The 18,209-nt window shown below is 38.9% G+C and overlaps 2 protein-coding genes across 2 annotated transcripts in view; one reads left to right on the plus strand and one right to left on the minus strand.

Moving 5' to 3' along the window:
• The window catches only part of LOC134203645 (clathrin interactor 1), a 102,952-nt gene that overhangs the window by 75,222 nt on the left and 9,521 nt on the right, over window positions 1-18,209 (plus strand). The window lies entirely within an intron of this gene.
• Window positions 1,987-2,779, minus strand: LOC134203661 (partner of bursicon). Its single transcript, XM_062678545.1, has 2 exons — window positions 2,542-2,779; window positions 1,987-2,478 (listed from the first exon to the last, which is right to left on the minus strand). Exons 1-2 carry the CDS (start codon window positions 2,693-2,695, stop codon window positions 2,183-2,185), a joined length of 450 nt encoding a protein of 149 aa, XP_062534529.1. The 5' UTR covers window positions 2,696-2,779; the 3' UTR covers window positions 1,987-2,182.

An 18,209-nucleotide genomic window follows, 5' to 3' on the forward strand; every position in this document is an offset into this window, starting at 1 on the left:
ACCACCCAAGCATTGAAGTCACCCGCTATGACAACCGCCTTCCGACCTACGAGGTCGGACGATAGCCAATCGACTATCCGGGTGAATTGCTCTATTGGCCACCTTGGTGGGGCATAACAGCTACAATAGAACACCCCGTTGATCTTAGCTATGGAAACATCTTCATTAGATGTGTTACGACCTCTTGGACCGGGTACCGGCCCGTTATGCAAATCGCCGCCATGGGGGAGTCGTCCGCGAACCAGTTGCCGTTATTGGCAGGGACATGGTACAGATCTGCAAGAATAGCGACGTCGGTCTCTGACTCAGAGACCGACTGCTACAGCAGCTGCTGGGCAGTAGCGCAATGGTCAAGATTCAGCTGTGCTACCCGCACGGCGTCTTCTTATTGCCACCACCGAAGGGACAAGTAGGTCCACCCATAACATGGTTACGAGCTTGCTTCCTACTAGCGCAGATAATGCACCTAAAACACTTTTCGACTAAAGGTGGCTGGAATATGCTTACTGGGCATATTGACCATCCAACCTTCAGTTTCCCGACCACCAGGACCTTTTTGGCGTCTGCTACCGGTAACTTGAACCAAGCTACCTGCGTGCCAAAGGGCCCACCTCTAAGGCGAATAGAAGACCGCTCGACTTCTATATCGCACTGCGCCTTTAACGATGAAATGAGGTCCTCTGCCTCAGTGACCTCGTCCAGCTGTTTACACCGGAGGGTCACCTCGGTGCCCAGGGACCTCACTTCCACTCCCTCACCCAGGACCTCCTGGGCCAACCTCTTATAGGCGGTACCGCTCGCCTTTGCTCCACGCTTCAGCACCAAGATCAGTTCACCTGCCTTGGTGCGTCTGACGCTTCGCACGTCCTCACCCAGTGTCGAAAGCTTTTCGGCACCTCGCATGGTCTTAAGGACATCGGCGTACCTCTCTTTGTCGGTCTTGACCAACAAGGCCTCACCTCTGTCCCTAAGTTTCCTTGCGGGGTGAGGACCCTCTTCCCTCTTCTTGGCTCTGCTAACGAGCTGCCAGGGATTTTCGGTCCGCTGAGCAGCCGTCGCAGAGTGGCTACCATCACCCTGGGGTTTAGTAGCCTGGGCCGCACCGTTGCCCTTCCCTCGTACCACGTACAAGAGTGTGGCCGTAGCTGAAACACTCATAGCAGCATGGGGTTCGGTAAATACGGACGAGTGGGAACACGTAGCAGGCCGAATTAAAGCCGAAAGTATTGATTTGATAGTTGGAACAAAGTTGGCATTTGTTCAACCGCGAATCACTCAAAATAGACTGCCCAACTTTTGCTAATTTGTATTCGTTTCCTTCTTCTATTTAAGAGAATAAATGTTATGATGAAACTGGAATACTTTGAAGATCCACTCTCAATCTTTTCGATGGTTTTCCGTACAATTTGCAAGATTTTTTTTCATTTTGATCATCTGTATAGCTATATAAAACGTTGGCATTTGAACGACCGCGCATCACTCAAGAATAGACAGCCCAACTTTTGCTAATACACATTCGTTTTCTCCTTCTATTTACGATGAACCTGGAAAATTTTCAAAATCAAAATTCAATCTCTTCGATGAAATGGTTTTTCGTACATTTTGTCTTGATCATTTGTATATATAACACGAAGTTGCTATCAACCGATAATGGAAAGATCGATATGTGCTAATTATTGTTTGTGTACTTAACTAATAGGGAATATGTTATCACAAAACCGTAAAAAAATTAAAATCATTCTGAAGAACCAATTTGTTTTCTAGATAAATTATGTACACAATAAATTGTATCAGAAAAATGATCAATATTTGGCGAGAAAAAGTTCGCTGGGTCAGCTAGCTATTGTAAAAAAAGCTTGGCATATACAATTCTGCAAGGTTGCAATACAAAAAATGTTAACTTTTTATACAGATATTGTACTACAATTTTTCCATCCGCTAGTAGGGTGATATGTGCACGACGACAGCACCGAACACTATAAATCCTGATGTTGCAGCATAAGTTTTTATTTTCAATAGTTGATTACAACTACACTGTGTTTCACTTGAATACATCATTTAAATTCAATACACTAGCGATAACGATTCCGAGCAGTGACGATAAACAATAACAGAAAAAAATGGTCATCTTATCTTTATTACAAGTGACAATTGTGAACACTATCCACTGGGGTCGACCAACTTAGCGAACCAAATCACCACACTTGTAGCATTTGCAATCGATCGGTTCCTTCATGTGGATTTCCATCGTTGCCGAGTCGTGGTCCATCATGCGGACACCATCCGGATCGTAGCAATGAGTCAGCTGCAGCTGGCGCTCGCGCAGGAACGTTTCCCGGCAGCAGTAGCACTCCTTGAGGAACCCGGTGGCGGTAATCACCGACGGTTGCACCTGGCTGTTGCACTTGCCTTCGCATTTGTTCACCGTTACATCCCCGTTACAGGTTCGATAGAGACGGCCCAGCTCATCGTACTCCTCTGTGGATGGGAATATGCCGTAAATTGCTTTCTATTTTAACCATTGACCACCGAAGCACAAACCTTTTATCAAATGAATTTCCGACGGAAGAGTTTCACAGGTTTCATCCCCAGGTTGGTGTTGGCCCTCCACTGATACGGATCGGTACAAAAGTTGCGGAAGTAGTGACATGCAGCAAAACGCTGCGAAGATCTGACCCGTTACAAACCGATACATCCTAATCCTAAATGTAATCCTTTATCCCTACTATTGGCACAATCACTCTACGCTCTTCAACACTTGACGGTGATCTGCAAGGATTTGATCCAGGGTGGAGATTAATAAATAATTTTCTCCCGGACGAGCGCCACGGGGAGTCTCGTTGGTTTCCTTGATGGACGTTGGTCGGTAGGGGACAAGGTTGAAATTTTTCACCGACAACAAACGATAATCGGCCCCGCTGGGACGGTAATGACTGGGTGAACATGTTCCCATCTTTATGCGAAAATCGTGTAGTTGGTCTATTCTTCTTAGCTCATGCATGTGTGCTTTAACATTGAAGTCAATGACTTGTGGGAAATGAATTTGTTACCATATCGGCTGTGCAGTTAAACTATGTTGGGTAGGTAATGGGAAAGTTCACGGTGATATGGAGCGTTTAGTCGAAATGTGGGTAAGTAAGGTGGCGTCGGCCTGACTATGCCCGAAATCGCAACCAAGAATGCAATGGCTGTTCAAGGTCAGGAAGATTGTTCAAGTCGGAGGAAGAAGAGTGGTGGTAAGTTCAAGGATAATTAAAAGGGATGCCGAAACTGATTCAATCGCAATATGGACTAAGACTTTATCGAGTGAAGAACCTTATTTTATGAATCTGTTTGGGATCTAGCTATGCCATGCAGCCCGTATGTCAAAAATTCATTCAGCATCGACAGTTTCATATTAGATTAGATTAATATTCGGTTGCACAACTATAATAGACAAATGGATCATTGGTTAATTCACGAGGTATTAAAAAGCGAGCAATCTCTAGTCTACATTATGCAAATGATGGGATAAGATGGGTTAAACAGCGGGGCAAAATGGGTAACCTTGGAATTCTACAATTCATATTGTTTTCATTTAAAATATTAAATTGCACATAGATAGATACGTTTTATTGTCAATGATTTTAACAAAAAAAAAATTTGTTTAAGCTTTTAATGAAAAAATGGCCTCACATTTACAGGGCTGTTACAAACTAGTCAATTTTATATCCGCGAAATACGCGACGAACAAAAAAACGGTCTCATTATTCTTCGTTTCTAAGTTTCTATTCGCAATTCAAGTGTTTTTACTTCTAATCTATTGGCACAATCGTCAATAGAGAAAATGGAAGAATATTTGCTTATTTATGATTTCCTATCATCGTTGAATTGTGATTGGAAACATTAAATGTATTGCCCGAAGTAATTTCAAATACATTCAAATTTTAAAATGTTTTCTACGTTCGCCTTGCAATAATAATAGACATAATGGTACAGAAGAGTTAACAACATTATTTATCAATAAATAGAGTCCTAATTACAGAAACTAGTTCGAATACGCCACAGTCAATTGAAAATTTTCAGGCCTGTCATCGTATGAATCTATAATCTGATTATAAAGGCGAAACTGTGAACTAATGATGGGACCAAAGCTGGAACCTCTCGGCTAGATTCTACATAGTTGAACTGTAGTCTATGCGACATTCTACTTAGGTTATGTAGTTGAGTTTGTGAAACCAACCTAAATGTTTACAAAAGCTTAAAAGAATTCGTTGGGCCATCGCATTTTACTATTTCATCAAATCCGAGAAATTAAAATTGTTTGGCCATTTCAAAACTAAGAGGACAGATTCTATAAAAACTTACCTTTACAAAGGTACAAAAATCCTGGATAACAATGCCTGAAGAGATCTGCTTGAAACATTTTCTGAAAAAATGATGCCAGAGCCGGACAGAAGCTAAAAGGTCTGCGGATTGTTAGACGATATAGTGGCGAATAATTTCATTACCATTACTCAGGAGCTTATTTCAAAGCGTAGCTGAGTATGCACGATTTGTTAGATTTTGTCAGCTATATGCCATCACTGGGAGAGTGCATCATCTAACGACCCAACTATCGCGGACAATGCCTTGTTGGATGTGCCGTCAATGCAGACTCTCCCCTAGGAGTCTCAATGTCCAAGTGGTTCGGTGAAACTAAGCCAGTTGGTTATAGTGGTGGACGAGGCAAGAAGGAACAGTTTGGAACGAGGAGTAGTTGTAAAGGTGAACCCTGAAAAAGACGGGCGCATACGGAGCACAGAAACGAGGTCAAAGACTGGCATGTTTTTTTCGTCTAGTAACTAAGCTTGCGGTCTTTGTCAAGATATTATGATTGAAGACAGAACTTCAAGCAATACGGGTCCAGGTATGTAGGCAACGATACAAGACACCTTGTCATCGGCGAACCGAGTAGGCCGAGCAAACAAAAAAAACGAGAAATATTGTGGAAGCGCTAAGTGGGAGGTAGCTCAGGTAGGAAATGGTACGGAAACGTTTGAAAATTAAGAGACTAGAAAATTTCCCTGATAGGCAAGAAAATCTTATGCTAGAGTAGTGATAGGAATAATTGACTACAGGATTAGACCGCATTGTGTTTTTTTACTGTGCCGTTGTCTTTTCTCTTTGCTGAAGGAAGTTTTTAATACTATCCGAAGCTATTTTAATTTCCACAGTCTCAGCGCTATTTGTACCTACATATCCCGTTACAATCTTTGCTTGGACCTGTGCCTTCGTTTTACGTTGGACCCGTTTGCGGAAGTAAAATTCCGACAAGCGGTGGTAATCCTGCATTGAAGGACACCGTTCTGAAAAAAACTCGTAACGTCTCCACGCTCAGCAATGAGCATTAACACTACGAATACCGAGATCAGATTCGAACGAAACTTAAAATTCAAATCGCTATATCTCAGCAGCCCGTTGACCGATTTTCAAAATTCTTTGATTGATCTTTTACCCATCTCATGTAGTTTCATAATACCGGTGTTCTGCGTTTCAGTTTTTCTCTGAAATACCGTGAGTCAGGTCGCTGCCTATCAAAAAAAATATAAAATAAAAATATAAAATTCGATTTACTCAATATAACTACCATACCATAAGGAAATGCCACATACACTTCTTGAACATCCCTAGATACCTTTGAAAGGGTCTACCATGTTGAAAAAAAAAACAAAACATCGATCGAAATGACTATATTTCAGCTATTTCTCATACGATCTTGAACCGGCTTTTTTATGTGTTCAAAACTTATTCCTGCGGAGATAGATACTAATACTGATGATAATACAAACACTGTTTCTACAGAAATTCCAGGTTTTCCAAATAGTTCTAATGTTCAGATCAATTGATCTACCAGGTCAACTACGCTCTGTACCACACCGACATCTACCCATCAAACCCACACATGTCCGTAAAGCCTATGAGTGTAGCTTGCAATTCAATCATGCCTCAACCAGGTGTTCTAAGTTTTTTAAACTATTCCGGAGTTTAGATCAATCGGTCTACCAAGTCAACTACGCACTGTACCACAACTGCGTAAACCCATCAATCCCACACATGTCCATTGAACCTATGTGTACAACTTGCAATTCAAACATACCTCTAACAGGTGTTATAAGTTCTCCAAGGTGTTTTGGAGTTCAGATCATTTGGTCTACTAGGTCAACTACGCTCTGTATCACACCGACGTAAACCTATCAAGTATATAAGTATATACAATTCCAATTTTTCGAGTCGATTTTTACACTTACCCCCTTTTTCCACTTCCCCCAGTGTACCTTATGAGCAATAAAAAATTATCAAATTTTCTACAAATAATGCAAAATTTCCATAAGCAATTAAGAATTTTCCACAAAACAAAAATAAATTAACACTTTTAAAACCAAAAATTGCAAATATAAAAAAAAAATCAAAATTTTCACGGAAAAAATACAAACATTCCATAAATAAATCAATATTAGAAATAAATAATTACAAAATTTTTAAAAATTTACTAAAAAAATTTTCTCAGTCACTCAGATGGTTCTTTCGATTAATTTTCCAAGGAACTTCTATTCCACATCTCGAATATGCTTCAGTCAATGGTCCTTTTATAAGCGACTCATAGAGGAATGAATGTATTATAGACCAATTATTATTTTGGAGTTTGGATCATTTGATCTATCCAATTAACCAACTTATGAATGATGTATGATATAATATCCCAGTAGGTTCACTGGGTTGATACGACTTCAATTATTATTTATACAAGCTACTACAGAACCTTTAGGTTATACAAAACGTCCTGGAAGTCGTAATGTTTGCAACTTGATGTTGACTCAAGATAATTTTGGGTACCTTGTCTCTTGGATCTCATGTTAATGGAAATTAGGATCATATGATTATTTCATCATTTCATTTCATTTCACTGGCTTAACGTTCAGGATGACCCATCTTATCTGAGTGTTCAGAATGATTCAAACATTTCAACTTCATTTGTATGCTCTTAGAATCGAAATCTTCCCAAGGTTTCGGATATCTGAGTTTTCAGGGACAGTCAAATTTTAGCTCCCATATTTTTTCTGTAAAGCCAATATCTTGATGAACAATTTTACTGAAGAAAATGGTGGCCTAGCTCTCTTTTGTGATTTTATAGACAATCTAAAACGCTGGGCATATATGACCCATCCGTCCTGAAAGGGTTGAGATTTGCTTTGGAATTCGATTTCAATCGTTATTATAACACAAATTTATAACGTAGATTGTTTTAGGAATTGGAGGGTTTTTTTCTGGAAACTGCCGCTTTTTTCATATCGCAGGAATCTCCTTGATTTTAAAACCCTTTTATGAATTTAAAAAGCATTTTATTTAGAATTTCATGTTGATTTTTTAGATGCAAGCTTCTCTATGTCATAACCTTTTTCATACTCACTACTAGAATTTTGTGCATTTAGAACATTTAGGTGCATTATTAAATTTTTCGATCAATAATCCTAATTAATCAATATCATAACAACTAGGCTTCTTAAGCCTAAATTATTGCCTATATTAATTGCTTGGATTAATTTTAAATTCCAAGATCTTCTTAATTATCAAGAACTAGTCGACCCGGCAGACGTTGTCTTGCATAGTAGGCGAAAATGCGCGTTGTGAACTGCCTATACGAAATTCCCATACGAATCTTTACTATTGTTTTTCGCGATTTACCCAACTTTACTTATGATTTTCACATGAGGAAATATCATATAAACCCGTCGGAAAGTAGAATGAACGTTTCTGCTGAGTGAATAAAGGAGATCCATTCAGCCGTTTTCGGGTTATGCGGATACGAACACAGACCATTTCATTTTTATTATATAGAAGATAATTATTCTGGAGTTGCAAAGAAAACCCTTCGGAATATTGACAAGAAAATCTTCGGAGTCTCCACGGAAAAATCTTTAGAATTTCAACGACATTATTTTCCGAAATTCTGTGGAAGAGAGGGCGTCTCGTGGACTTTTGCTACACCTGTTCTACCATGCTGATAAAAAAATATTCATTAAGCTGAGTGGTTTCGAATGTAAGTTGTGCAATTAATCTTATATTACAACCTTTTCTTGTACAACTTAACCAAATATTAGAAAAAAAAAACAATTTATATAGAAAGGATTTACAAAACAATAAATAGCTTATTAATCTCTTTTGTTACAAAAACGTTTTAAATTTAGATGTACTTAAAATTTTAAACTCTCGCAAATCGTCTAAAATCTAACTTGGTAAAAGTTGGCAATAAAACTGGATATTGCTCAGAATAGAGATCTTTCAAATCGGCTCATTCCACCATTCGGGGTACACGAGTCCCATCGCTGCTAATATTTAAACTCTCACATATTTTGTTGCTATGAAAGAAATCTTATTAACCATTATTAGTATAATAATTATAGTATATAATTATACAATTTTTGTTTGATGCGAACCCACATTGTGACGAACAATGAGCCACATTTAGAAGCTAAAATATGTTCCAGTTAGTAAATTTTTCAAATTTAGTGAAAACTATTCCTTTTTCTTTATGTCGATTGATGTTGAGTATTCGTAAAAAAAGCATTATTTAATGTCTCTTTTGAAAACGCAAACATTAATTGATTATTGTTCTTGATGCATTGCATATTCATCAGGAGAAAAAAGAAAAACAAACTGTTTCCAATCATCGGAGTACGAACGGAAGCGTGCGCGGTGCGCCTTTCGGCAAAGCACAGCCCGACACTATGATCGAGTCTAACCGAAGGTGCGTCGCGTCGTTGATTGTTCTCGCAGCGCGTCGAACGGGTTTGACTCCTGCGCGCATAGCAGAACTTGCATCTAAACGTGCTTGCTTCGCATGCGAAAGAGGATGATGCAGGCTTGTAAAATGTCATCTGCATGTCATTTGACTAATTTGTTCATAACTTTCTTTAGAAGCAAAATTTCTTCCATAATTTTGAATGTACTCATAACGCTTGAGTAGGGTTATATTTTTGTCCAAGGGTACATTGCTCTAAGTATAACATCAAAGGCTGGAGAGTGAAAACTCTACAAAATGTCACGTGTCATTTGACATAATGTCATTTGAATGACATTTTGCCTCCCACGCCCCAGATTACATATTTACAGCAAAGTCTCGTTAGACAAAGTTGTAGGCCCATTTAACCGCTATAAGTTCGTCATACAACATAAATTGATAGCTACCTTCTGAAAAAAGTTCTGGGAAAATTATACAAACGAATGCAAATGACATTTTACAACACTGGGATGATGTGAGGAAACGGAGAAAGCTGGCAACGCTCACGCTGGTTCTCTGCGCGCGGAGAACGAGTGAGCATACCAAGGAGGAAATTATATCAAATCATTTGTCATGGCGCAAAACTTTAAATTTGACTTCTGGCAGTGCTGCTGTTGGTTCTTCATTATGGATCGTACGACTGTCAAAAGCTTTCTATGTGATGGGGTGTGGTGTGTCGGAGAAACACACATTTAGCTGCAATTTGACTGTACGCCAAGCATGTGGCGTTAGCTTGATCTGTCTACGAAATATTTTGTTTATTTAGATGTTTAGATGTTAAAATCATTGGAAATATTACGTGAAACTTTGTTTAAAAATTTACTGGGTAGATTATTTGCCCTTACAATTAATTGCCAAGACATTAATTTCCTACTTCTGACCTAAAAATGGTTACCTGTTCCATGAACAGGTAGAACGTATGGACGAGTCGCCTCTGTGGAAGAGTTCCAAAAACGTTTGGTAGAAATTTTGAAGAACTATAAGAATCCGTAGAAGGATCCGAAATGCATATTTACGATGAAAATTCCAATAAACATCAAATTCCGAAGAATTTCCAATATAAATTAGAAAAAAATCCAGCTTACTTTTTTTTACATAATCTCTAAAGATTTTCTTCAAAATCCTGGGCAACTTTAATGAATCTTCAAAGAAAATTCTTCTGAATTTCCAATGGAAATTTTTTTCGTTTTCCAAAAGAAATTCTTAGACATTTTCAGTAGTTTTTTTTTAATTTCCAAAAGAAATGCCAAAATATTTCCGATGGAAATTCCTAAGATTTTCCAGTAGAAAATCGAAAAAAGTTCATCTGAAACACCAATAATGAATTTCCCGAGGAAATTCCGATGTTTTTACAAGTGGAAATAACGAAAAAATTGTACTTTTTTAGTACTTGTAAAGGTTGTACTTTTGAAGCATTTCCAGTAGGAATTCCTTAAAAAATTAAATCAAAATTATAAAGATTTTCTGATGTGAAAATTCCTTAAAATTTCTAAATCATTTCCTGTGCATCTTTGCATGGTAAAGATTTAAAGCAATGTTTAGCTGGACCTACAAAGAAATCAAAATGACTTCCCGAAGAAGAATGAATTCCCGATGAAATTTTGGAAGAATTCATGGTGCAAATTAGAAAAACATTAACCTTGAGAATTCTAAAGATTTATTCTTTGAAAATCCAAAGAATTTTTTGAGTCTATGGATCTCTTCCGTGGAAATTCTAAATAATGCCTCAAATAAAAAAATACTTGGAAAATTAAAAAAAAAATGTGTAGAATTCACAAAGAGCGTAAAAAAGTATTCCAAAAAAATTTCATTTCAAAATTCCAAATTTGAAAAAATCCAAAAACAAAAAATCAACGGAAAAAGTGTTTCATGTGGCATTGGCTGTTTAATATCTTTCGGAAATTCAGAAGATTTTTTCTTGAAAAATTTAAAAGTCTTCTTCTATGGCTCCATATTCCGACTGGAAGTTGGTCTGCTTTTCAACTTAGTATATTCTATTAGCATTTCCTCAGTTATAAATTGAAAGCTTTTATATGCCAGCCATTGCACGATTATATATCTTGTGTAGCAAGTACGATGGATACACTATACCTAGGGTGTCGAGAATGTTTCCCTCCCGAAAACATTCAGACAGGAACAAGAATCGAACTCGCTATCTCCAGATGGGCAATCCTACGCCTTTGCTCGCAAGGCTAACTTGAGACTGAACATGTCGAAGTGTACTCCTTAAAATGTTCGAAAAACTTCTTTTGGAAATGAAGAAGAATTGCTGGTGAAGATTCGAAAGAACTTGTCGAAGAAATTCATTAGAATGTAAAAAAAAATATGAAAATATGAACTTTTTTTTTCCATCGAAAATTATATGTATTTCCCACGGGACTGTTTTGAATTTTCAGACAGAATTCACATGGAATTTTTTTGGAGCTTTAGGGAAAATTTTTCGGAATTTACACTGGAGATGTTTTGTTTTTTTTTCATTAACAATTTGTAGCAAAATTTCCAAGCAAAATTTTTCAGAGAGAATTGTTCAAAAATCATTCTGAATGTCAGAATTTTATCAGGATTGTATGAAGTAATGTCAAAGTTTTTACATGAAATTTCTTCACTGGATTTTTCCTGATTATCCACAAGGCATTCTTTTGAAAGTTTTTTTCTTGAACATTTTTCAAAATTGTAGCTGCGTACGCTGATGCAAAAGTGTATTTTTTCATTTTTCCTTTCCAATTTTTTTTTGTGGGAATTGAGACTGAATCGCAACCTGGTTTTTCGTTAATTTTTTATGGAAAAAGGATCTAAGGCTAAGATGGTAAAATAACGCAGATATGCATCGGCGTTACGACTGACGCTGCGTTACCGGTTTTTCTCGATGTACACCTACGTCTTTTCAACGCTGAGTTGAAAAGACGCTACGTGGGCATCGGCCCTAAGATGCGCTTTCCGTTTGTTCGTTCTGGTGCGAACACTTAAGCACCTTCTCGGATTTAAAATAAAATCGTGAAGACCACGTCGTTTATGCTTGGACGAAAGGAAGGAACTGACATATTTATTTATACTTAACGAAAAAAAACAACACGAAACGTTGACGTCGTCTTTACTTCAAAAAGGGCGAACATCCACCCCCGGCGTTAACGTGACCAGCTTGATCATTCTCCAATTCGGTCAACTGTTGCTCCGTTGGTAAAGGACATATTTTGGAAATACTCCGCTTCATTACTCCACCGGAAGTACGAATCTCCACCACTCGTACTAATCCATCGCTTCCCGGGTGCAAACTGACAATGCGGCCCATTGCCCACTTGAGCGGCGGCAAATTATCCTCCTTAATTATGACCAATTGTCCCACATATAAGTTTGGCGATAATCGTCGGTTTTTCATCCTTTGTTGCAAGGTGTTAAGATATTCCACAGAGTTTTTTCCGTTACCAAAATACTTGTTGACGTTGTTTTATGTTCTGATACATTGAAAGCCGGTTCGTCGGAATGTTGCTGTAGTCGGGTTCTGCTGGAGCTATCAAACTCTCTCCTATAAGAAAGTGAGCAGGAGTTAGTGGCAACAAATCGTCCGGGTCATTAGAAATGGGAGTGAGGGGTCTTGAATTTAGACATGCTTCTATTTTGCATAATAAAGTACTGTAGCCCTCGTATGTGAAGGCAACATCTCCCATGGATCTCTGAATGTACAGCTTAACTTGTTTAACGCACGCTTCCCAGATGCCTCCAAAGTTTGGGGCACGTGGAGGAATCATATGCCACTGAACGCGATGTTCGTTCATACGCCGTTTTATTGAATCACTACTGTCGGTCAGCCTATTGTATAGTTGCTTCATCTCATTCTTGGCTCCAATGAAATTGGTCCCATTGTCGCAATACAAATTCTGACAATGCCCACGACGACTAAGGAAACGATCCAACGCCGAGAGAAGCCTTCCGTTGACAAACTAGTTACTATTTCAAGGTGCACTGCCTTCACGCTCATGCATACGAATACGCAAATATAGGCCTTTGTGATATTGTATTTACGTTGCAACGAATTTTCAATTTGATAGGGCCACAGAAATCAACTCCTGTATTAAGAAAGGCACGGACTGGCGTAACTCTAACGGATGGCATACTGCCCATTAGCTGCTCGATCCCTTGCGGTCTGGCCTTAAAACATGATAGGCAACTCCGTACAATATTATGAACAACACGCTGTCCACAAAGCGGCCAATATTTGTTACGAACAGCATACAATAATGCCTTTTCCGGTAAATGACCATTCATGTGCTCCCTTTGAACGATCATTCGAGTTAGTTGATGTTGCGGCAGAATTATGGGGTGCTTCTGACAATCATTCAACGGAGCATTGTTTAGCCTACCACCAACCACAATAAGATCACGTAAGATAGGATGCAATGATGACAAACGACTTCCAGCGTGCACTGATTTTCCAGATCTTAGCAACCGTAGCTCATTTCCGAAAGTTTCAGACTGACACAGCTTGATGAGGCACAAAAGGGCAGCATCCGTTTCATTAATCGTTAGTATTGGTTCGAAACATCTCTCTTTCTAGCAGCGTTTGCGAATCGAAGACACCAACCAACAACGGATACCAAGCGAGGCAAGTTGGAAAATCTCTCGAACAATGGTGACACTTCAGTCATAGCAGTAACCAGGCAGTCATTGTGATAGGTGATTATGTCCCTTTCGAGTGTTTGATATTGCCTTGGCCAGTGTTCAAATGGTGCTGCCAGCCAGGTTGGTCCATTCCACCATAACCGATTAGATTCCAATTGCACAGGTGTACATCCTCTAGAGAGAACATCTGCTGGGTTCTCAGCGCCACTTATGTGCTTCCAAGATGCTACTGAAGTAGAGTTTTGAATTTTACTTACGCGATTTGACACAAACAGATTCCATCGATTGTCGCTACTGCAGATTCGAGCTAAATTTATAGCCGAGTCAGTCCACAATGAAACAGCATCGAACTCTATATTCAACGCTTGCATTGACTTGACAGTCATCTCCGCAAGCAATGCCGCTCCACATAGTTCAAGCTCCACGGATGTTCTTTTTTTCAAATTCGTTCCCTTCTTTCCTGCAGGTGCTATTCTTGAACGGGCATACAACATTTGTACGTGAGTGTGGCCTGTGGAATCTTCACTTCGTATGTACAACACCGCACCTTAAGCAACGCCCGATGCATCACAAAATCCGTGCAACTGAATATTGCACGCCGAACTCAATACTGTGTGACGACGAATTTGGAATGCGTTGATTATCGTGAGCTCTGACACAAACTTCGTCCACAATGCAGCTAAATCCGTCGATACAGACTCATCCCAGTCATAGCCATCGATCCAAACGCGTTGCAATAGATGTTTAGCAGAAGTCAACACTGGAGCTATAAAGCCCAAGGGGTCATACACGGTTGCAATGCACTGTAGCATGGAGCGTTTTGAAACAAATTCTTCAATAAATTTGTCGATAACGATGTTGTATGAAATGGAATCACTTTCTGGATCCCAGAACACGCCAAGTGTTTTAACAGATCGTCGTTCATTTGGTGGTTCTCTATTCCCTTCATCAATGCCTTCTAGTACAGCCGTAGAATTTGACGACCATTTGTGCAATTCGAATTTAGCCGCCCCTAACAGATTAACGATTGCATCCCTTTTTTCTATCAAATCTTCTTCTGAGTCGGCTCCAGTAACTACATCGTCTACATAGGTATCGTTAAGAATGATTTCTTGAGCGAGTGGGAATTGTTTCCCTTGCTGATATGCCAATTCGGACAAGCATCTGGTAGCCAAAAATGATGCAGAGGCAGTTCCATATGTGACAGTTTGAAGACTGTAACATTTCAGTTCATCCATGGGAGACTCTCGCCAAAAAATGTGTTGCATGTTGGCAGATTCCTCGTCAACAAGAATCTGTCGATACATTTTCTTGATGTCGGCCACGAAAACGAATCGATGAATGGTGAACCTGATCAAAATTGACTGAATATCATTTTGGACATTGGGGCCAATTCGAAGAATGTCGTTCAAGGATTTCCCTGTAGTTGTTTTAGAAGAAGCATTAAAAACAACTCGAAGCTTGGTCGACGAACTTGACATCTTTAGCACGGCGTGATGTGGAATAAAATAGGATGGGGATGGAAGATATTGCTCTGATGTTTCTATCATATGACCCAATGTTTGATACTCACGCATGAAATCAATATACATTGATTGTAGCACTTGATCTCGGTTTAATCTGGCTTCTAGTTTCGAAAACATAGATAGGGCGTACTTCTTCGAATCTCCCAGCACATTGGGATTTTCCCTCAAGGGCAGTTGCACCATGAATCGGCCATCGTTTATTCGTTTGGTGCTTGCAACGAAATTCATTTCGCACGCCATTGCGTCGTTATTTGCTGATGAGTCTGGTTCTTGATTTTCCAGCTTCCATAACATTTCCACATTTGCATCATCGTAGGTTTCACTGTATTGCTGGAAGTTACACAGTTGCTTATTTTTACCTAATGATGGATTGTTGATTTTTCCCGCAACGACGAATCCGAATTGGGTGTTCTGTAGTGTAGGCAAATTACGACGAACGGTTGGCTCCCCAACAAGAATGTCATGGAATATTTCTGCTCCAAGCAATACATCAATTCTCGCTGGCTTGTAGAAATTAGGGTCCGCTATCGCTAATCCCGCTGCGAGATCCAAATCGGAAGGATTATACTTTCTCGTTGGAATAAGTCCTGTTATTTCGTCGATGACGTAGAGCTCCAGCGGTACAGCGAAATTATTGAACCGAGACTTGATTGTACTGCTTACACTTTTCGTTGTATTGCAACTTGTTCCGCCAATTCCTTGTATCGACAAACGTTTGTTGTTGGACTGCAATCGAAGAGTTCTCGCTAATCTACTGCTGATGAAGCTTGTTTGGGATCCTGAATCTAGCAAAGCGCGACACGGAATCCAATCACCTTGATGGTCAGCAATTAAAACAACAGCTGTCGCTAGTAGAATTTGAATCGATGAAGTTGTTCGACAGGAGTTGGAGGCAACTGTATCGTCCGGTTGGTCGATGTGGATCATGGTATTGTGCTTTGCACCGCATTTTTGACAGCAACGAGCTTGGCAATGATTGGCCATGTGGTTGGATCTCATGCAGTTATAGCACAAGCCAAGGGCGCGCAATATATCAATGCGTTCGGTGGGATGTTTTCCTGAGAATTTCGGACACATGAATAGTGGATGTGGCGCCGGACACTCCAACACACAAGGCGGTAATGTGCCGGCATGAGCAAGCATGGGTCGTTGGTTTGCTGCTTGCAGTAGTGATGAATTGGTTAGACTGGTTCACTTCACGTGCCTCCAATGTATGACAGCGTCTTTCCAGAAAACGATTCATCTCGTCCAATGAAGGCAATACAGTTGGATTTGTTTCATTCTCCCACTCTTTGTACGTTAACGGGTCTAGTTTTTGGGACATCTGGATTACAATTATTTTCTCCCAAGACTGCGTAGGAATACCGAGCTGGTTTTTTTTTTTTTTCTAACTGATTTTATTTGCTAATTATCTAATACATGCATTCATCTCTTAGACTAGGTGTTCCGTGTTTTCTTAACACTATCATCCTTATTTGCTATGTTACGCTTTTAGTTATTATTAATACATTTCAATTTTTTCCTATGGTTGAAATGAACCATGTAGGAATTACAATGTTTTCAACTTAAACTAAACTTAACCTATTTAAAACTAAGGGTACAAGGAGTTAATCGTTGCAATAGAAGATTGCAACGATTTTTGTCTAAAATTGGAAATTATTTTGTTGGACATTTGTTGCAATGTCTCAATATTAGAAATTCTATGAAGTTCATTGGTACTATACCACGGAGGCAACTTCAGAATCATTTTCAAAATTTTATTTTGAATCCTCTGGAGTGCCTTCTTTCTGGTATTGCAGCAACTAGCCCATATTGGCACAGCATACAACATGGCTGGTCTAAAAATTTGTTTGTAAATCAAAAGTTTGTTCTTAAGACAAAGTTTTGATTTTCTGTTTATAAGTGGATATAGGCACTTAATATATTTGTTACATTTGGCTTGAAGGCCTTCAATGTGATTTTTAAAGTTAATTTTTGATCTAGCAGAAGCCCTAAATATTTAGCTTCATAGACCAATTAATTGGAACCCCATTCATAGTGACAATATGTCTGCTAGAAGGTTTCAAATAAGAAGCTCTCGGCTTATGTGGGAAAATTATAAGCTGAGTTTTGGAAGCATTCAGGAAATTTTCCATTTTTGCAAGTAAGTGGAGAAAATATCCAAACTTTTTGCAATCTACTACAAATGACACGAAGGCTTCGCCCTTTGGCTGAAAGGCCCGTGTCATCTGCAAACAAAGATTTTGACATCCTGGTGGTAAATCAGGTAAGTCAGAAGTAAAATGTTATACAATATGGGCCCCAGTATGCTGCCTTGGGGACACCAGCCCTTACAGGTAATCTATCAGATTTAGTATTCTGATAGTTTACCTGCAGCGAAACGATCTGATAAATAATTTTGGATCAGTTTAATGATGTACAGAGGAAAATTAAAATTCATCAATTTTACAATCAAACCTTCATGCCAAACACTGTCAAATGCTTTCTCTATATCAAGAAGAGCAACTCCAGTCGAATATCCTTCAGATTTGTTGAGCCGAATTAAGTTCGTAACTCTTAATAACTGATGAGTGGTTGAATGTCCATGGCGAAAACCAAATTGCTCATCAGCAAAAATAGAATTGTCATTAATATGAACCATCATTCTATTTAAAATAATCTTTTCAAACAGTTTGCTTATTGAAGAAAGCAAACTGATTGAGCGATAACTAGAAGCCTCAGCTGGATTTTTGTCCGGCTTCAAAATTGGAACAACTTTGGCGTTTTTCCATTTATCTGGGAAGTATGCCAATTGAAAACATTTGTTAAATAAATTAACCAAAAGGATAAAGAGCTCTCAGGAAGTTTTTTGATAAGTATGTAGAAACTACCATCATCACCCGGGGCTTTCATATTTTTAAATTTTCTAGTAATAGATCTCACTTCGTCCAAATTAGTTCCCAACGTAGGGTCAAAAACATTATCTTGGTTGAGAATGTCTTCGAAGCTTCGTGTAACCTGATCCTCAATTGGACTAGTGAGACCTAGACTAAAATTATGGGCACTCTCGAACTGCTGAGCAAGTTTTTGAGCCTTTTCGCCATTTGTTAATGAAATTTTATTTCCCTCTTTAAGCGCTGGAATTGGCTTTTGAGGTTTTTTAAGAATTTTCGTTAATTTCCAAAAGGGTTTCGAACTGGGATCCAACTTCGAGACATTATTCTCAAAGTTGGTATTTCTCAGAATAGCGAAACGTTTTTAAATTTCATTTTGCAAATCTCGCCAAA

This window comes from Armigeres subalbatus, chromosome 1 (assembly GCF_024139115.2).
Source record: "Armigeres subalbatus isolate Guangzhou_Male chromosome 1, GZ_Asu_2, whole genome shotgun sequence".
Lineage (NCBI taxonomy): Eukaryota > Metazoa > Arthropoda > Insecta > Diptera > Culicidae > Armigeres > Armigeres subalbatus.

Coding starts and splice junctions, on each gene's coding strand:
- LOC134203661 (XM_062678545.1), bottom strand. CDS start 2,695: ATGTATCGGTTTGTAACGGGTCAGATCTTCGCAGCGTTTTGCTGCATG. Junction 2,479..2,541: donor GGAAATTCATTTGATAAAAG/GTTTGTGCTTCG, acceptor TCCCATCCACAG/AGGAGTACGATGAGCTGGGC.